The sequence below is a fragment of the Haemorhous mexicanus genome, chromosome 7 (assembly GCF_027477595.1).
Source record: "Haemorhous mexicanus isolate bHaeMex1 chromosome 7, bHaeMex1.pri, whole genome shotgun sequence".
NCBI lineage: Eukaryota > Metazoa > Chordata > Aves > Passeriformes > Fringillidae > Haemorhous > Haemorhous mexicanus.
The window spans coordinates 38,521,837-38,542,391 of NC_082347.1; the positions used below are offsets into that span (position 1 = coordinate 38,521,837).

Here is a 20,555-nt window from a genome sequence, read left to right on the forward strand (position 1 = left end):
ATGCAATAAAATGACCCCAGCAGACAGGACTTGTCGTGCCCCCAAGTCATCCTAAACTCCATTAAGACTTCACACAGACCAGCCAAGGAAACCAGTTCAACAGGACTTTTGATTTCAGTTCATCCTTCTTTTCTGTTTTATAAACTTTGTGATTGAAGGGATTGAAGGGAGTCCTGCTGGCAGATGCATCTGAGCACCCCAGGTGTAGATTGAGGGAAGACCCTGGTAAAGCAGAGCAAGCTCAACAGAGGCCTGCAGGTGAGGTCCACTTAGGGTGTGTTACAAAAAATGCCATGAATTTACTTTTTATTCCTGACTTAATCCCATTTATGATGTGGGGGTTTTTTGTGGACAAACAGCAGGGAAACAAACCTACAGTTTCAAATGGAGAACTAAAATATAATCATTTATGAGACCAGCACTCTCTGCTGATGAATTTATCAGAAAATCTGCTGTGAATTTGCTGCTTCATCCTGCAATACCTTACAGTCTGCATAATCTAGCAATTACCTATTAAGAATAAATAAATAAAAAAAATTGGGATGGTTGAGGAAAAGAAACACATATATTCACCAGTCTGGATCCAAAGGTAACTCTGGGCCAGCACAATCAGTTGAAGATATTGCATAATAAAGGTCTGGGCTGGCATAGAGTTTCTTTTCTTCCTAGTAACACAAATTATCTAGGAAATGGAAACTTTATCACTCCTATGTAATACTTCTGTAATGAACAGTTAAGCATAAAAAATATTGCATAATAAATCAGACACAGCATGGGCCAGGCTGACCTTGGGACCCCCAGTTTTTAGCAGGGAAGACTATAAAATGTAATGCTCAGTTTTACTGGGATCCCTTGGCAAGATGGGTGCCACCAGGGACTTGCTGTGGTTGTTCCTGCTAAATGCAGCACTCCTGGATGCCATCTCACCTAATCCACACAAAAATTATTCTTCCCAAAAAGGTAGGAAAAAGGGTGTCTTACTTTGCTACTCTGGGTCTATACATGGCACTCACAGGCCAGTTTAACCAACCCTTTGGAAAGATTAGAAAACAGATTGAAATTAGATAACATCAGATTATTTTATTAAAAATATGAACCAATCAATAGCACAATTAAGTATTATTTTTGTTGAAGTGAATTTAGTGTGATGAAATTATCATTTTTTTGCAGTAGTGCCTTTTAGCTAAGTTTGAACTAAACTTAAACTGAAATCTGACAAGAAAGACTGAGAGACCTTGTTCTTATAAATCTATGGCTTCCAGTATGGAATTATGAGGGATTATAGTTTCTTTGGCTGTAATGCATTTCTGCTTTGCAATACTTCAAATTCTACCTTGCAAATGCACATGGAACCACCCAATACTTATTTAGCTTTATATAATTTAATGGGAAATACTAATTTAGTTTTATATAATTTAATGGGACTGCAACAGAAAGACACAGTTGCTGTGCTGTAGGGTGTCAGGAAGCCCCAGGCGTGTGCATTTTACTAACTTGGGACTTTCAGGCAGGTGGAATAAAAATCTGGAGACTGTAACAATCCAGCCTGCATGTGTACAAATACGAAACAGTGTGGGGTTTCCTCAGAAACCAATATTTAGTATTGCCTAGGACTTCTAAGCACTATCAGTATTTTTAAAAAGCTAAAACAACAAAACCCCAACAAATTAATAAAAAACGTATGAGTCTCACTCCTCTTTCACACAAGATATCTGAAGTTCTGTGCTCCTGCTAATAATTTCTTCTTAGACACCTCTTTGTTCACTGTTTTTTGCAGCTATAAATAAGATGAAAACACCAATTATATCCATGGGAATATTGGTGATAGAGTGTGCATTGCTAATTTTGCCCACTGCTTTTCAAAAGACAGTTCAAAATGCTTGAATTATACAAAGAGAAACAGAGAAATGAAAACTAATCCAAGGAAATCAGAATTATCAGTAAGACTTTAATGCTTGGTTTATTGACCTCCCAGCAAATTCTGTCTATTCCTAGCAAATACACATTAACAATTGAAACTAAAAAGTTAAAATATTAGTCAAAAATCCAAATTATTCTCTTTAGTCTGACCAAATATTAATCCAAACATACATGTATGAAAAATAGGTTTGTTAATTGGCAGATTTTACTTCAGTTGTCTTTGTTCACATACTTTCATTAATTGAAAAGATTATTTTGGGAGGCTACCATGCTCTTGTGGAATATGACATTACTAATTATTTCTTATTTCACAGAGACCAGAGTTTTGTCCTGCATCCCAGAAGATGCAGCTCTCTAGGGAAAACATACCTGATATGAATTTGTTTATCAGATGTATTGTCAATTAAGTCACAGAAAGCAGCCATGTACAATAAGAATCTGAAAGTAATGGACTCATGGAGTCACAGAATTATAGAATGATTTGGGTTACTAAGCAATTTTAATAATCTTCTGGCTTAAATCTCCCAAAAGAAGCAGAGACAGTTTAAAACATATGCTCAGAGCCATGTCTGACCTGGAAAGTGGCCAGTGAAGGGAAATCCACAACATCTCCGGGCGACCAAAAGAAAATAGGACTCATTTCATAGGGAAAAAAGTGTTTTGAATACTTGTTCAAAAATTCTTGGTTTCCTTACTCCTTCCACAAAAGATCAGCCTTGAGATTGACACATTGCTCTCCATCTCCAATTGGACAGGGTTGGACCAACATCCCCACCACTGGAAGGAACTTGATCTTGATTCTTCACCCGCCAGGGACTCACCTGCTTCATCTTCCATCTTTCCACATGCCACAACCACTGATACATCCATGTTAATGCCTTTCATTCCTCCAGGTGGATCTGAATCTCTCTGAAATTTCTGGCCAGTGCTTTTGAGGAACCAGTAATTTCTGCAGAGTTTGGGGTTTGGTTACCTCCATGGGACAGCAGAGCCCAGGAAAAGCACGTCATAACTGAAGCCAAGGGTGGCACTCCTGGTGGCCTGAAACTTGTAGACCCATGCCAAGGTGCCAACAAGGGAAGGTGTCTGCTGGTGGTCTTTGCTGGCTGGAATTTGGTGTGTGTTGGTGATGAGAGTTATGTTTCTGGTTGATCCAACCATGAAAAACCACCCTGCTGACATCCCCAAGCTCTCCATCTGCCATGTGACAGGGTGACAGCACCATGCCCAGCACTGGGAGAAACCTTTCCATCCTATTCATCCAACAGGGCCCTAACTGCTTCTTTCCTTTCTTCCCCTGCAGATATCACCAGTGCCACATCCAGCCTCACTGTCTCTGCTCCTTCAGGTGAGTCTGAGTTCTCCCGGGTTTTCTGGCCACTGTTTTCTGCAGAAACAATTAGTGCCTCAGAGTTTGGGGGTTAGTCTTCTCCAAGGCAGAGCCTGGGAAAAGCACAGCAGAATGCAGTTGAGACTGGAAGCTTTGGTAGCTTGAAATTCATAGAGCATTGCCCAGGCCCTGGCAAGGAAAGGCACCTGCTTGTGGTTTTTGTTGGGTGGAATTTGGTGTGTGATGGGAATGAGTGTGGGATTATGGTTTTGGTTGATCCCACAACGAAAGACCACCATGCTGACATCCTCAAGCTCTCCATCTCCCATGTTACACGGTGGCACCAACATCCCCAGTCTTGGGAGTAATCGTGCCATGCTCCTTCATCCACCAGGACCTCACTTGCTACTTCTTCTTTCTTCCCTTACAGATGCCACAGCCAAAGATCCACCCAAGTACAGGATGGCCACTCCTTCAGGTGAGTCTCAAATTGTCCACATTTTTCTGGCAACATCTCTTGGCTGAATAGTCAGTGGAGCAGAGGTTTGTGTTTAGCCTTCTCCCTGAGAGAGAACCCAGGAGAGCAGATTAACACAGCCAAGACTGGGAGACTTGGTGGCCTGAAATTTATAGTCTGATTCCAAGGACCTGGCAAGAGAAAATGCCTTTGTGCTAGAGACTCTTCCCAAGTTTTCCACACCTCCTTCTTTCCCAGATGCCACCATCAGCCTGGTGAACGGCAGGAACCGCTGCGAGGGTCGCGTGGAGATTTCCCACTCTGGGGGCCGGGGCACTGTCTGTGACGATGGCTGGGACCTGAGTGATGCCCAGGTGGTGTGCAGGCAGCTGGGATGTGGAGCTGCTGTTTCTGCAACATCAGAGGCCTCCTTTGGACAAGGCAATGGCAGCATCTACCTGGACGATGTGAACTGTGCGGGATCAGAATCGTCCCTCTTCCAGTGCGGCCACAATGGCTGGGGCAGCCACAATTGTGGCCACCATGAAGATGCTGGTGTTGTGTGCTCAGGTACCACTGCTTTGACTGCTTGCATGCTGGGACTCTTTCAGGAAGTGTCTCCTCTTGGCTGGACATGGGTGTGTGTTGGGGATTATGTTTTCGGTTGGTCCCACCATGAGAGACCATTCTGCTGACACCCCCAGGCTCTCACTGCCCATGTGCCAAGCTGGCAGCAACGTGCCCAGCACTGGGAGAAAGGCAGGCATGGATCTTCATCCAGCAGGCCTCACCTGCCTCTTTCCTTTCCTCCCCTACAGGTGCCACAAGCACAACTACAGACAGCCCCATCGGCTCCGTTCCTTCAGGTGAGTCTGAGTTTCTCCTGGGTTTTCTGGCAACTGCTTTCTACAGAAACAATTCATGCCTCAGAGTTTGGTGTCTGGTTTTCTCCATATGAGAGGAGAAGCCAGGAAAAGCAGTTTAATACAGCCAAGACTGGGAGTTGTGGTGGCTTGAAATTCATAGAGTGATTTCTCTCTGGCAAGAGAAAATGCCTTTGTGCTAGAAGCTCTTCCCAAGTTTTCCACACCTCCTTCTTTCCCAGATGCCACCATCAGCCTGGTGAACGGCAGGAACCGCTGCGAGGGTCGTGTGGAGATTTCCCACTCTGGGGGCCAGGGCACTGTCTGTGACGATGGCTGGGACCTGAGTGATGCCCAGGTGGTGTGCAGGCAGCTGGGATGTGGACCTGCAGTTTCTGCAACATCAAGGGCCTCCTTTGGACAAGGCAATGGCAGCATCTACCTGGACGATGTGAACTGTGCAGGATGGGAGTTGTCCCTCTTCCAGTGCAGCCACCGTGGCTGGGGCAGCCACAATTGCGGCCACCATGAAGATGCTGGTGTTGTGTGCTCAGGTACCACTGCTTTGACTGCCTGCATGCTGGGACTTTTCCAGAAGGTGGTCTCAGTTAGTTGGAATTAGATGATTTGTTGGGGATGACTGCACGGTCATGTTTTTAGTTGGTCCCACCATGAGAGACCATTCTGCTGACACCCCCAGGCTCTCACTGCCCATGTGCCAAGCTGGCAGCAACGTGCCCAGCACTGGGAGAAAGGCAGGCATGGATCTTCATCCAGCAGGCCTCACCTGCCTCTTTCCTTTCCTCTCCTAGAGCTGCCACAAGTACAGGCACAACCACTCCCAGAAACACCTTCTCTGCTCCTACAGTGGGTCTAAATTTCTCTCGGGTTTTCTGGCCACAGCTTTTTGCAGAAAGAATTAGTGCCTCAGAATTTGCTGTTTGGTTTTCTCCCTGGGAGAGAAGAATCCACGAAAAAGCAGTTTAGGACAGCCAAGACTGGGAATTGTGATGGCCTGAAAATCATAGGATTATTCCAAGGCCCCAATTTCATCCTGGCTTTTGTCTTTTTCCCCTTTATATATTCTCTGCATGCTTTACACACGTATTCGTAGCTTTGTAGCTTCTTGTTGTAATTAGCTATAGCATTTTCCTAGGCAGGAAGTCAAAACTCATTCCATGATCCCTATGCTATCATGGTTCTTCCTGGCTAAATAGTCTGAAAAATGGCACTTCAGACATATTTCATGAACAAAGTACAGTCCCATCTGAAGGCAGAGAGGACTTTGAAGGGACTAGGATGGGGGGGACTTGCACCACCACTTGTGGATATTTGGTGGCTTTTGTGGCAATTTTTCCATACCTGCCCTAAAGGCCTGCAATGAAGATCCACTTTTATATTACTTACTATACAAAAATTTACCCAAGAGCTGTATTATTTCATTTCTAGGCTAACAAAGGCACCACCCTGTCAATAAGAGGTGCCTTTGCGCTAGAGAATCTGTATCTCCTTTCCCAGATGCCTCCACCATCAGCCTGGTGAACGGCAGGAACCGCTGCGAGGGTCGCGTGGAGATTTCCCACTCTGGGGGCCGGGGCACTGTCTGTGACGATGGCTGGGACCTGAGTGATGCCCAGGTGGTGTGCAGGCAGCTGGGATGTGGAGCTGCTGTTTCTGCAACATCAGGGGCCTCCTTTGGACAAGGCAATGGCAGCATCTACCTGGACGATGTGAACTGTGCAGGATCAGAATCGTCCCTCTTCCAGTGCGGCCACAATGGCTGGGGCAGCCACAATTGTGGCCACCATGAAGATGCTGGTGTTGTGTGCTCAGGTACCACTGCTTTGACTGCTTGCATGCTGAGACTCTTTCAGGAAGTGTCTCCTCTTGGCTGGACATGGGTGTGTGTTGGGGATTATGTTTTCGGTTGGTCCCACCATGAGAGACCATTCTGCTGACACCCCCAGGCTCTCACTGCCCATGTGCCAAGCTGGCAGCAACGTGCCCAGCACTGGGAGAAAGGCAGGCATGGATCTTCATCCAGCAGGCCTCACCTGCCTCTTTCCTTTCCTCCCCTACAGGTGCCACAAGCACAACTACAGACAGCCCCATCGGCTCCGTTCCTTCAGGTGAGTCTGAGTTTCTCCTGGGTTTTCTGGCAACTGCTTTCTACAGAAACAATTCATGCCTCAGAGTTTGGTGTCTGGTTTTCTCCATATGAGAGGAGAAGCCAGGAAAAGCAGTTTAATACATCCAAGACTGGGAGTTGTGGTGACCTGAAATTCATAGAGTGATTTCTCTCTGGCAAGAGAAAATGCCTTTGTGCTAGAGGCTCTTCCCAAGTTTTCCACACCTCCTTCTTTCCCAGATGCCACCATCAGCCTGGTGAACGGCAGGAACCGCTGCGAGGGTCGCGTGGAGATTTCCCACTCTGGGGGCCAGGGCACTGTCTGTGACGATGGCTGGGACCTGAGTGATGCCCAGGTGGTGTGCAGGCAGCTGGGATGTGGAGCTGCTGTTTCTGCAACATCAGGGGCCTCCTTTGGACAAGGCAATGGCAGCATCTACCTGGACGATGTGAACTGTGCGGGATCAGAATCGTCCCTCTTCCAGTGCGGCCACCGTGGCTGGGGCAGCCACAATTGTGGCCACCATGAAGATGCTGGTGTTGTGTGCTCAGGTACCACTGCTTTGACTGCTTGCATGCTGGGACTCTTTCAGGAAGTGTCTCCTCTTGGCTGGACATGGGTGTGTGTTGGGGATTATGTTTTCGGTTGATCCCACCATGAGAGACCATTCTGCTGACACCCCCAGGCTCTCACTGCCCATGTGCCAAGCTGGCAGCAACGTGCCCAGCACTGGGAGAGAGGCAGGCATGGATCTTCATCCAGCAGGCCTCACCTGCCTCTTTCCTTTCCTCCCCTACAGGTGCCACAAGCACAACTACAGACAGCCCCATCGGCTCCGTTCCTTCAGGTGAGTCTGAGTTTCTCCTGGGTTTTCTGGCCACTGCTTTCTACAGAGACAATTCATGCCTCAGAGTTTGGTGTCTGGGTTTCTCCATATGAGAGCAGAAGCCAGGAAAAGCAGTTTAATAGAGCCAAGAGTGGGAGTTGTGGTGGCCTGAAATTCATAGAGTGATTTCTCTCTGGCAAGAGAAAATGCCTTTGTGCTAGAGGCTCTTCCCAAGTTTTCCACACCTCCTTCTTTCCCAGATGCCACCATCAGCCTGGTGAACGGCAGGAACCGCTGCGAGGGTCGCGTGGAGATTTCCCACTCTGGGGGCCGGGGCACTGTCTGTGACGATGGCTGGGACCTGAGCGATGCCCAGGTGGTGTGCAGGCAGCTGGGATGTGGAGCTGCTGTTTCTGCAACATCAGGGGCCTCCTTTGGACAAGGCAATGGCAGCATCTACCTGGACGATGTGAACTGTGCGGGATCAGAATCGTCCCTCTTCCAGTGCGGCCACCGTGGCTGGGGCAGCCACAATTGTGGCCACCATGAAGATGCTGGTGTTGTGTGCTCAGGTACCACTGCTTTGACTGCTTGCATGCTGGGACTCTTTCAGGAAGTGTCTCCTCTTGGCTGGACATGGGTGTGTGTTGGGGATTATGTTTTCGGTTGGTCCCACCATGAGAGACCATTCTGCTGACACCCCCAGGCTCTCACTGCCCATGTGCCAAGCTGGCAGCAACGTGCCCAGCACTGGGAGAGAGGCAGGCATGGATCTTCATCCAGCAGGCCTCACCTGCCTCTTTCCTTTCCTCCCCTACAGGTGCCACAAGCACAACTACAGACAGCCCCATCGGCTCCGTTCCTTCAGGTGAGTCTGAGTTTCTCCTGGGTTTTCTTGCCACTGCTTTCTACAGAGACAATTCATGCCTCAGAGTTTGGTGTCTGGGTTTCTCCATATGAGAGGAGAAGCCAGGAAAAGCAGTTTAATAGAGCCAAGAGTGGGAGTTGTGGTGGCCTGAAATTCATAGAGTGATTTCTCTCTGGCAAGAGAAAATGCCTTTGTGCTAGAGGCTCTTCCCAAGTTTTCCACACCTCCTTCTTTCCCAGATGCCACCATCAGCCTGGTGAACGGCAGGAACCGCTGCGAGGGTCGCGTGGAGATTTCCCACTCTGGGGGCCGGGGCACTGTCTGTGACGATGGCTGGGACCTGAGTGATGCCCAGGTGGTGTGCAGGCAGCTGGGATGTGGAGCTGCTGTTTCTGCAACATCAGGGGCCTCCTTTGGACAAGGCAATGGCAGCATCTACCTGGACGATGTGAACTGTGCAGGATCAGAATCGTCCCTCTTCCAGTGCAGCCACCGTGGCTGGGGCAGCCACAATTGTGGCCACCATGAAGATGCTGGTGTTGTGTGCTCAGGTACCACTGCTTTGACTGCTTGCATGCTGGGACTCTTTCAGGAAGTGTCTCCTCTTGGCTGGACATGGGTGTGTGTTGGGGATTATGTTTTCGGTTGGTCCCACCATGAGAGACCATTCTGCTGACACCCCCAGGCTCTCACTGCCCATGTGCCAAGCTGGCAGCAACGTGCCCAGCACTGGGAGAAAGGCAGGCATGGATCTTCATCCAGCAGGCCTCACCTGCCTCTTTCCTTTCCTCCCCTACAGGTGCCACAAGCACAACTACAGACAGCCCCATCGGCTCCATTCCTTCAGGTGAGTCTGAGTTTCTCCTGGGTTTTCTGGCCACTGCTTTCTACAGAGACAATTCATGCCTCAGAGTTTGGTGTCTGGGTTTCTCCATATGAGAGGAGAAGCCAGGAAAAGCAGTTTAATACAGCCAAGACTGGGAGTTGTGGTGGCCTGAAATTCATAGAGTGATTTCTCTCTGGCAAGAGAAAATGCCTTTGTGCTAGAGGCTCTTCCCAAGTTTTCCACACCTCCTTCTTTCCCAGATGCCACCATCAGCCTGGCGAACGGCAGGAACCGCTGCGAGGGTCGCGTGGAGATTTCCCACTCTGGGGGCCGGGGCACTGTCTGTGACGATGGCTGGGACCTGAGTGATGCCCAGGTGGTGTGCAGGCAGCTGGGATGTGGAGCTGCTGTTTCTGCAACATCAGGGGCCTCCTTTGGACAAGGCAATGGCAGCATCTACCTGGACGATGTGAACTGTGCAGGATCAGAATCGTCCCTCTTCCAGTGCGGCCACAATGGCTGGGGCAGCCACAATTGTGGCCACCATGAAGATGCTGGTGTTGTGTGCTCAGGTACCACTGCTTTGACTGCTTGCATGCTGGGACTCTTTCAGGAAGTGTCTCCTCTTGGCTGGACATGGGTGTGTGTTGGGGATTATGTTTTCGGTTGGTCCCACCATGAGAGACCATTCTGCTGACACCCCCATGCTCTCACTGCCCATGTGCCAAGCTGGCAGCAACGTGCCCAGCACTGGGAGAGAGGCAGGCACAGATCTTCATCCAGCAGGCCTCACCTGCCTCTTTCCTTTCCTCCCCTACAGGTGCCACAAGCACAACTACAGACAGCCCCATTGGCTCCGTTCCTTCAGGTGAGTCTGAGTTTCTCCTGGGTTTTCTGGCCACTGCTTTCTACAGAGACAATTCATGCCTCAGAGTTTGGTGTCTGGTTTTCTCCATATGAGAGGAGAAGCCAGGAAAAGCAGTTTAATAGAGCCAAGACTGGGAGTTGTGGTGGCCTGAAATTCATAGAGTGATTTCTCTCTGGCAAGAGAAAATGCCTTTGTGCTAGAGGCTCTTCCCAAGTTTTCCACACCTCCTTCTTTCCCAGATGCCACCATCAGCCTGGCGAACGGCAGGAACCGCTGCGAGGGTCGCGTGGAGATTTCCCACTCTGGGGGCCGGGGCACTGTCTGTGACGATGGCTGGGACCTGAGCGATGCCCAGGTGGTGTGCAGGCAGCTGGGATGTGGAGCTGCTGTTTCTGCAACATCAGGGGCCTCCTTTGGACAAGGCAATGGCAGCATCTACCTGGACGATGTGAACTGTGCAGGATCAGAATCGTCCCTCTTCCAGTGCGGCCACCGTGGCTGGGGCAGCCACAATTGTGGCCACCATGAAGATGCTGGTGTTGTGTGCTCAGGTACCACTGCTTTGACTGCTTGCATGCTGGGACTCTTTCAGGAAGTGTCTCCTCTTGGCAGGACACTGGTGTGTGTTGAGGATTATGTTTTCGGTTGGTCCCACCATGAGAGACCATTCTGCTGACACCCCCAGGCTCTCACTGCCCATGTGCCAAGCTGGCAGCAACGTGCCCAGCACTGGGAGAAAGGCAGGCATGGATCTTCATCCAGCAGGCCTCACCTGCCTCTTTCCTTTCCTCCCCTACAGGTGCCACAAGCACAACTACAGACAGCCCCATCGGCTCCGTTCCTTCAGGTGAGTCTGAGTTTCTCCTGGGTTTTCGTGCCACTGCTTTCTACAGAGACAATTCATGCCTCAGAGTTTGGTGTCTGGTTTTCTCCATATGAGAGGAGAAGCCAGGAAAAGCAGTTTAGCAGTTTAATAGAGCCAAGACTGGGAGTTGTGGTGGCCTGAAATTCATAGAGTGATTTCTCTCTGGCAAGAGAAAATGCCTTTGTGCTAGAGGCTCTTCCCAAGTTTTCCACACCTCCTTCTTTCCCAGATGCCACCATCAGCCTGGTGAACGGCAGGAACCGCTGCGAGGGTCGCGTGGAGATTTCCCACTCTGGGGGCCGGGGCACTGTCTGTGACGATGGCTGGGACCTGAGTGATGCCCAGGTGGTGTGCAGGCAGCTGGGATGTGGAGCTGCTGTTTCTGCAACATCAGGGGCCTCCTTTGGACAAGGCAATGGCAGCATCTACCTGGACGATGTGAACTGTGCGGGATCAGAATCGTCCCTCTTCCAGTGCGGCCACCGTGGCTGGGGCAGCCACAATTGTGGCCACCATGAAGATGCTGGTGTTGTGTGCTCAGGTACCACTGCTTTGACTGCTTGCATGCTGGGACTCTTTCAGGAAGTGTCTCCTCTTGGCTGGACATGGGTGTGTGTTGGGGATTATGTTTTCGGTTGGTCCCACCATGAGAGACCATTCTGCTGACACCCCCAGGCTCCCACTGCCCATGTGCCAAGCTGGCAGCAACGTGCCCAGCACTGGGAGAGAGGCAGGCACAGATCTTCATCCAGCAGGCCTCACCTGCCTCTTTCCTTTCCTCCCCTACAGGTGCCACAAGCACAACTACAGACAGCCCCATCGGCTCCGTTCCTTCAGGTGAGTCTGAGTTTCTCCTGGGTTTTCGCGCCACTGCTTTCTACAGAGACAATTCATGCCTCAGAGTTTGGTGTCTGGTTTTCTCCATATGAGAGGAGAAGCCAGGAAAAGCAGTTTAATAGAGCCAAGACTGGGAGTTGTGGTGGCCTGAAATTCATAGAGTGATTTCTCTCTGGCAAGAGAAAATGCCTTTGTGCTAGAGGCTCTTCCCAAGTTTTCCACACCTCCTTCTTTCCCAGATGCCACCATCAGCCTGGCGAACGGCAGGAACCGCTGCGAGGGTCGCGTGGAGATTTCCCACTCTGGGGGCCGGGGCACTGTCTGTGACGATGGCTGGGACCTGAGCGATGCCCAGGTGGTGTGCAGGCAGCTGGGATGTGGAGCTGCTGTTTCTGCAACATCAGGGGCCTCCTTTGGACAAGGCAATGGCAGCATCTACCTGGACGATGTGAACTGTGCGGGATCAGAATCGTCCCTCTTCCAGTGCGGCCACCGTGGCTGGGGCAGCCACAATTGTGGCCACCATGAAGATGCTGGTGTTGTGTGCTCAGGTACCACTGCTTTGACTGCTTGCATGCTGGGACTCTTTCAGGAAGTGTCTCCTCTTGGCTGGACATGGGTGTGTGTTGGGGATTATGTTTTCGGTTGGTCCCACCATGAGAGACCATTCTGCTGACACCCCCAGGCTCTCACTGCCCATGTGCCAAGCTGGCAGCAACGTGCCCAGCACTGGGAGAGAGGCAGGCACAGATCTTCATCCAGCAGGCCTCACCTGCCTCTTTCCTTTCCTCCCCTACAGGTGCCACAAGCACAACTACAGACAGCCCCATTGGCTCCGTTCCTTCAGGTGAGTCTGAGTTTCTCCTGGGTTTTCTGGCCACTGCTTTCTACAGAGACAATTCATGCCTCAGAGTTTGGTGTCTGGTTTTCTCCATATGAGAGGAGAAGCCAGGAAAAGCAGTTTAATAGAGCCAAGACTGGGAGTTGTGGTGGCCTGAAATTCATAGAGTGATTTCTCTCTGGCAAGAGAAAATGCCTTTGTGCTAGAGGCTCTTCCCAAGTTTTCCACACCTCCTTCTTTCCCAGATGCCACCATCAGCCTGGCGAACGGCAGGAACCGCTGCGAGGGTCGCGTGGAGATTTCCCACTCTGGGGGCCGGGGCACTGTCTGTGACGATGGCTGGGACCTGAGCGATGCCCAGGTGGTGTGCAGGCAGCTGGGATGTGGAGCTGCTGTTTCTGCAACATCAGGGGCCTCCTTTGGACAAGGCAATGGCAGCATCTACCTGGACGATGTGAACTGTGCAGGATCAGAATCGTCCCTCTTCCAGTGCGGCCACCGTGGCTGGGGCAGCCACAATTGTGGCCACCATGAAGATGCTGGTGTTGTGTGCTCAGGTACCACTGCTTTGACTGCTTGCATGCTGGGACTCTTTCAGGAAGTGTCTCCTCTTGGCAGGACACTGGTGTGTGTTGAGGATTATGTTTTCGGTTGGTCCCACCATGAGAGACCATTCTGCTGACACCCCCAGGCTCTCACTGCCCATGTGCCAAGCTGGCAGCAACGTGCCCAGCACTGGGAGAAAGGCAGGCATGGATCTTCATCCAGCAGGCCTCACCTGCCTCTTTCCTTTCCTCCCCTACAGGTGCCACAAGCACAACTACAGACAGCCCCATCGGCTCCGTTCCTTCAGGTGAGTCTGAGTTTCTCCTGGGTTTTCGTGCCACTGCTTTCTACAGAGACAATTCATGCCTCAGAGTTTGGTGTCTGGTTTTCTCCATATGAGAGGAGAAGCCAGGAAAAGCAGTTTAGCAGTTTAATAGAGCCAAGACTGGGAGTTGTGGTGGCCTGAAATTCATAGAGTGATTTCTCTCTGGCAAGAGAAAATGCCTTTGTGCTAGAGGCTCTTCCCAAGTTTTCCACACCTCCTTCTTTCCCAGATGCCACCATCAGCCTGGTGAACGGCAGGAACCGCTGCGAGGGTCGCGTGGAGATTTCCCACTCTGGGGGCCGGGGCACTGTCTGTGACGATGGCTGGGACCTGAGTGATGCCCAGGTGGTGTGCAGGCAGCTGGGATGTGGAGCTGCTGTTTCTGCAACATCAGGGGCCTCCTTTGGACAAGGCAATGGCAGCATCTACCTGGACGATGTGAACTGTGCGGGATCAGAATCGTCCCTCTTCCAGTGCGGCCACCGTGGCTGGGGCAGCCACAATTGTGGCCACCATGAAGATGCTGGTGTTGTGTGCTCAGGTACCACTGCTTTGACTGCTTGCATGCTGGGACTCTTTCAGGAAGTGTCTCCTCTTGGCTGGACATGGGTGTGTGTTGGGGATTATGTTTTCGGTTGGTCCCACCATGAGAGACCATTCTGCTGACACCCCCAGGCTCCCACTGCCCATGTGCCAAGCTGGCAGCAACGTGCCCAGCACTGGGAGAGAGGCAGGCATGGATCTTCATCCAGCAGGCCTCACCTGCCTCTTTCCTTTCCTCCCCTACAGGTGCCACAAGCACAACTACAGACAGCCCCATCGGCTCCGTTCCTTCAGGTGAGTCTGAGTTTCTCCTGGGTTTTCGCGCCACTGCTTTCTACAGAGACAATTCATGCCTCAGAGTTTGGTGTCTGGTTTTCTCCATATGAGAGGAGAAGCCAGGAAAAGCAGTTTAATAGAGCCAAGACTGGGAGTTGTGGTGGCCTGAAATTCATAGAGTGATTTCTCTCTGGCAAGAGAAAATGCCTTTGTGCTAGAGGCTCTTCCCAAGTTTTCCACACCTCCTTCTTTCCCAGATGCCACCATCAGCCTGGCGAACGGCAGGAACCGCTGCGAGGGTCGCGTGGAGATTTCCCACTCTGGGGGCCGGGGCACTGTCTGTGACGATGGCTGGGACCTGAGCGATGCCCAGGTGGTGTGCAGGCAGCTGGGATGTGGAGCTGCTGTTTCTGCAACATCAGGGGCCTCCTTTGGACAAGGCAATGGCAGCATCTACCTGGACGATGTGAACTGTGCGGGATCAGAATCGTCCCTCTTCCAGTGCGGCCACAATGGCTGGGGCAGCCACAATTGTGGCCACCATGAAGATGCTGGTGTTGTGTGCTCAGGTACCACTGCTTTGACTGCTTGCATGCTGGGACTCTTTCAGGAAGTGTCTCCTCTTGGCTGGACATGGGTGTGTGTTGGGGATTATGTTTTCGGTTGGTCCCACCATGAGAGACCATTCTGCTGACACCCCCAGGCTCTCACTGCCCATGTGCCAAGCTGGCAGCAACGTGCCCAGCACTGGGAGAGAGGCAGGCATGGATCTTCATCCAGCAGGCCTCACCTGCCTCTTTCCTTTCCTCCCCTACAGGTGCCACAAGCACAACTACAGACAGCCCCATCGGCTCCGTTCCTTCAGGTGAGTCTGAGTTTCTCCTGGGTTTTCTGGCCACTGCTTTCTACAGAGACAATTCATGCCTCAGAGTTTGGTGTCTGGTTTTCTCCATATGAGAGGAGAAGCCAGGAAAAGCAGTTTAATACAGCCAAGACTGGGAGTTGTGGTGGCCTGAAATTCATAGAGTGATTTCTCTCTGGCAAGAGAAAATGCCTTTGTGCTAGAGGCTCTTCCCAAGTTTTCCACACCTCCTTCTTTCCCAGATGCCACCATCAGCCTGGTGAACGGCAGGAACCGCTGCGAGGGTCGCGTGGAGATTTCCCACTCTGGGGGCCGGGGCACTGTCTGTGACGATGGCTGGGACCTGAGCGATGCCCAGGTGGTGTGCAGGCAGCTGGGATGTGGAGCTGCTGTTTCTGCAACATCAGGGGCCTCCTTTGGACAAGGCAATGGCAGCATCTACCTGGACGATGTGAACTGTGCAGGATCAGAATCGTCCCTCTTCCAGTGCGGCCACCGTGGCTGGGGCAGCCACAATTGTGGCCACCATGAAGATGCTGGTGTTGTGTGCTCAGGTACCACTGCTTTGACTGCTTGCATGCTGAGACTCTTTCAGGAAGTGTCTCCTCTTGGCTGGACATGGGTGTGTGTTGGGGATTATGTTTTCGGTTGGTCCCACCATGAGAGACCATTCTGCTGACACCCCCAGGCTCTCACTGCCCATGTGCCAAGCTGGCAGCAACGTGCCCAGCACTGGGAGAGAGGCAGGCATGGATCTTCATCCAGCAGGCCTCACCTGCCTCTTTCCTTTCCTCCCCTACAGGTTCTGAAAGCATTACTACAGAAATCCCCACCATCTCTGCTTCTTCAGGTACGTCTGAGTTTCTCCTGGGTTTTTTGGCTTCTGGTTTTTGCAGAAACAATTTGTGCCTCAACGGTTGGGGTTTAGTCTTCCCCAAGGGAGAGCAGAGTCTGGGAAAAGCACAGCAGAATACCGCTGTGACTGAGACTCGTGGGGCCCTAAAATTCATAGAGCATTGTCAAGGCCCTCTCAAGGGACGATTCCTGCTTGTGGTCTGTTTTGAGTCGACTTCAAATTTTTTTGGGGATGAGTGCGGGATTTTGGTTTTGGTTGATGCACTATGGAAGAGCATTCTGCTGAGACCCCCATGCTCTCCATTTCCCAGTGTCAGGGTGGCACCAACATCCCCAGGGGTGGTAGAAAACCTTATCATGCTCTCTCATCTTTCATCGCCTCACCTGCTTCCTTTTCTTTGTCACATACAGCTGCCACAAGCACAGCCCTTGCTACAAATCCTCCAGGTTTGTATTTCTATATGTTTTTTTCCCATTTCTCCAATCCATTACTCTTGAAGTGTCATAATTACTGTTTTGCAGGTGTGAGCTGTTTCATTTGCATAGTATAATACATTGGGGAAAATCCTTTCTGGTTTTAATTCTTTATATGTTATTCATTAATCTTTTGGCTATTCATTAATCTTTTGTGTTTGAGTGATTCTATGGCTGGGGGTGGATTTCAGGGTATGCTGATTACATGGGACATTTTCTTTTGTTCATTCTCTGATTTTATGGTATTTAGGCCACCACCTTTTACTTTATTTCATAACCATGTGCCTGAAGCCCACAGAGTTAATAACTGCAAGCACAAGTCATAATTCTCTGAAAATTTCATCACTTTTGTAGCCTTAGAGGAGCACAATCATTATGTTTCTTTTGAGATTTAAACTTGTGTTGCCACCGTTTCTGTATATAGAGCATATTTTTATTTGATCAGAAATAAATCTAAATTAATCACTTCTATGCCTTAATTTCTTTTTTTTCCCCTTTCTTTCCTTTTTCAGGTCAAAAAGTTACTTGTGGTGATATACTTTTTAAGTCCTCTGGAACATTCCAGAGTCCTTCTTTGAACCCTTCAGATAAAGCAGATTGTTTGTGGCAAATACATGTAACAGACAATTTCCTCATTGCACTCTCATTTGATAACATTCAGTAAGTAAATAACTTTATGCTTGGGCAATAAAAAAATTCCAAATCTCAACTGCATCCGCAGTTCCTGGGCACATTTCCCATCCTATAAGTGAATGATAAATATACATGGGAAATGTGTGAGTGCAGAATCCTATTACATTGTCTGTTCAGCATTTAAACCCCAAAGTTTAGCAAATGCATTTTTTTATATATTCTCATTTTTTCCTCAGATTGCAAGGTGGATGCCAGAATGAGTATATTGAGATCTATGATGGGCCACCCAAATCTTCTCCTCTACTTGGAAGAATTTGTTCTAGTTCTCATCTCACATACACCTCATCTTCAAACTTCATGTCTGTGAGATTTTACAGTGACTCCAGATATTCCAGTGGAAGTTTTAGGGCTCAGTATCAGTCCTTTCCAGCAGACCAGAACACCAGTAAGTTTCCATTCTATTTGTAATTCTGTTCTCTTTGTAATGTTTTCTTTGCTCAAAAGAAAGCTTTTATACACTGCTTTTTTACTAAATAAGTATTTGTTAATACTGTTGAAGGAATCTCACATAGAAGGTATTCCTGTTTGAGTTTTGTGACTGATTATTGACTGCTCACTTTCAGAAAATAACTAAACTTTCTTCTTTAAAAATATTCAATTTATTTGCCTTTAGATGTTTTCTGTTATTTTCTAAACTCATATTCCTTGTACCACATCATAATTCATATGTATTTTTGTACTTTTCTGGACAAACTTTCAGAGAGTCATAGAAATGTTGGTTAGAAGGGACTTTTGGAGTCTATTCAAAACAGAGCTACAGCCAACACCAGGTCAGATCCATTAAGAACTGGTTTGGCTGAATGTCTGGAAATATTCAAAGGATGAAATATTGAAAGCTACTACTGTGGGTGACCTGTTCCAGTACCGTCCTATTGCTTACTCATATCTAAGTCTCAAGTGTAAAAATCAGTGGTTTGGCTCATGAATTCTCTTCTCTAAATGGCAGCAGTGATTGCATTTGTTGGACTTGCAATATGAAAGCATTATCAAGTACCCAAAATCACTAATAATTCATATTTCCCCCCCCAGCCCTTCTGTGCTTGCCAACCTACATGTATGCAGTGGTAGACAGACACTATCTCCAGTCCCAGGGCTACTCAGTGGAAAGCATCAGCCTGGCAGACCCTGAGTGTAGACCAAAAATTACATCAACCGAGGTTATATTCAACATTTCATACAGCCACTGTGGTACAAGTAGACAGGTTGGTGTCAAGACATTTTGGACAGCTCTGGGCATGGGAATTTAATAGACATTTAGAAAATTGTTGTGGATTCCAAAAGGTGTTGTAGGTCACAGGCATGCAAAACACAGAAAAGGAGCATGTGTTTCTGGAGGGTGAATTGGGTTAAATATTTATATTTATCCTTCCTGGGGTACTTACATCCTTCCCTGTACCTATTTCAGAATGATGTTCTAGAGAACAAAAACAGAGGGGAGAGTTAAGTGAGCAATCCCATCCTGACTGCCAGGACCTGGCACATACAGAAGTTCATAATGCTCACAGGGAGCATGACCAGATGTGGTAATTCAACACTCATTTAATGTGTCAAACAGGGCAACAACGAAACAATCACCTACTCCAACGTGATTAAAGTGCCTGCTCCTGGCAAAGTCATCAAGAGGCAAAAGGATCTTCACTTGCATATCAGCTGCAAAATGCTGCAGAACACCTGGGTTCAGGTCATGTACATTGCTGACGATGTCATTGATGTCAACAAAACCCAGTATGGCAGATACGACGTGAGCCTGACGTTCTACAACTCCTCATCTTTCCAGTGGCCAGTGCATGACTTCCCTTACTATGTTGACATGAATCAGAATTTGTTCCTCCAAGCTTCTCTTCACAGCTCTGATCAAAATCTGACCGTGTTTGTGGACACCTGTGTGGCATCGCCTAATTCTAGTGATTTTAAAACACTGGTCTATGAATTGAGCAAGAGTGGGTAAGAACTTTGTAAAAAATTACTTTAAAAGCATCTCTATGTGTTTTTCTAAAAGAACTTAATTTGTGAAATGAGGGGATTTAGGACCAGTATACATTGGTTGTAATTCTCAGGGCAAATGTTCTTCTAAGAACAACTTTTTGGCAAAGCCTGAGTAAAATTCAGAATGGCAACCAAATGTCAATCAGAAGTTGCAGTCAAGCTCTGAGATTTCACTCAAGGAGTCAGCGAGGAAATGGAGGTCTGACTTTTTCTCTGAAATAGATGTATGAAAAGGAGGGGTGTCCATGGCTCTACATTTCTGTACACCATGAGTTTTTCCGTATTATAACTGGAGTACAAAACTGTCCACTCAAAAAGAAGAGAAATTCCTTAGACTTTTCTTACTATTCTAGAAACCTAAACCACTTTGCTTAAATTTATACCCAAGTACATTGAAGCACTAGAGAATGTTTATTAAAAAAAAAAATTAGAATTAGCTTTATGCTTCCAGAGAAGAAAGGAGAACTTTCTCTTTCTGCAACAACTTTCAAGGGCCTCTTTTTAGACAGTTATTCCTGTTTGCAAATGCAGAACAAGCTCTCACCTGAAACACAGAAACCAGCAGAACCACCAGCCATTTTTCAGCTATTCATGTTTACAGAGAACTTGTTAAGCTACGAAATTTCTGTGCCGTGCACATTTACTAATTTGTTTTCTTTACTAATTTCTCTTCTTTCTAAAAGCACTGGGTTTTTTTAAGCCTTTTGATTTCTCTTTTACTTCCTGGCTTTATACTTAACCTTGAAACTCATTGCAAAGAGAGGGTGTAATAGTGCTTCTGCTCCTGAGAAGCTGTGAGTTAATAGCTAATCTTATTGATTTTATGTTGATTTTATTTCCCAATGTTGATTTTATGTCCTTCCAGGTGTGCTAGTGACCCTAGCTACGCTCTCTTCCCCTCGCCACACAGCGACGTCGCTTGGTTCGGGTTTAACGCAAAGAGAGGCTGTGATAGTGCTTCTGCTCCTGAGAAGCTGTGACTTAATAGCTAATCTGTTGATTTCATGTCCTTCCAGGTGTGCTAGTGACTCTACCTACTCTCTCTTCCCCTCGCCACGGAGCGACGTCGCTCGGTTTGGGTTTAACGCCTTCTCGTTCGCGAACCGATTCCCGTCGGTGTTCCTGCGCTGTGAGCTGCTGGTGTGCAGGTACCATGACTTCCCCTCCCGCTGCTACCAAGGCTGTGTTAGCAGGGTCAAGAGGAATGCAGATTCTTCCCACGAGCAAGTGAATGTTGTTGTTGGACCCGTGCAGCTTCGGGAAGCTCACGCTGAGAGCAGGAACATTGGTAAGTTTAAATATCTTCAATAACGTAAGACTCTGTGTGTTACTGTCTGTTTGCATTTCAGTTCAGACAGGAAATAC

At 48.7% G+C, this 20,555-nt stretch overlaps 1 protein-coding gene across 1 annotated transcript; it reads left to right on the forward strand.

Moving 5' to 3' along the window:
- The first annotated feature begins 801 nt into the window (after window positions 1-801).
- On the forward strand, window positions 802-20,191 carry LOC132330216 (deleted in malignant brain tumors 1 protein-like). The gene is made up of 36 exons (XM_059852296.1): window positions 802-960; window positions 3,224-3,268; window positions 3,681-3,728; window positions 3,966-4,277; window positions 4,526-4,573; window positions 4,813-5,124; window positions 6,089-6,403; window positions 6,652-6,699; window positions 6,939-7,250; window positions 7,499-7,546; window positions 7,786-8,097; window positions 8,346-8,393; window positions 8,633-8,944; window positions 9,193-9,240; window positions 9,480-9,791; window positions 10,040-10,159; window positions 10,327-10,638; window positions 10,887-10,934; window positions 11,182-11,493; window positions 11,742-11,789; window positions 12,029-12,340; window positions 12,589-12,708; window positions 12,876-13,187; window positions 13,436-13,483; window positions 13,731-14,042; window positions 14,291-14,338; window positions 14,578-14,889; window positions 15,138-15,185; window positions 15,425-15,736; window positions 15,985-16,032; window positions 16,449-16,484; window positions 17,024-17,171; window positions 17,381-17,589; window positions 18,234-18,406; window positions 18,760-19,148; window positions 20,056-20,191. Exons 1-36 carry the CDS (start codon window positions 861-863, stop codon window positions 20,168-20,170), a joined length of 6,402 nt encoding a protein of 2,133 aa, XP_059708279.1. The 5' UTR covers window positions 802-860; the 3' UTR covers window positions 20,171-20,191.
- Window positions 20,192-20,555: the final 364 nt, after the last annotated feature.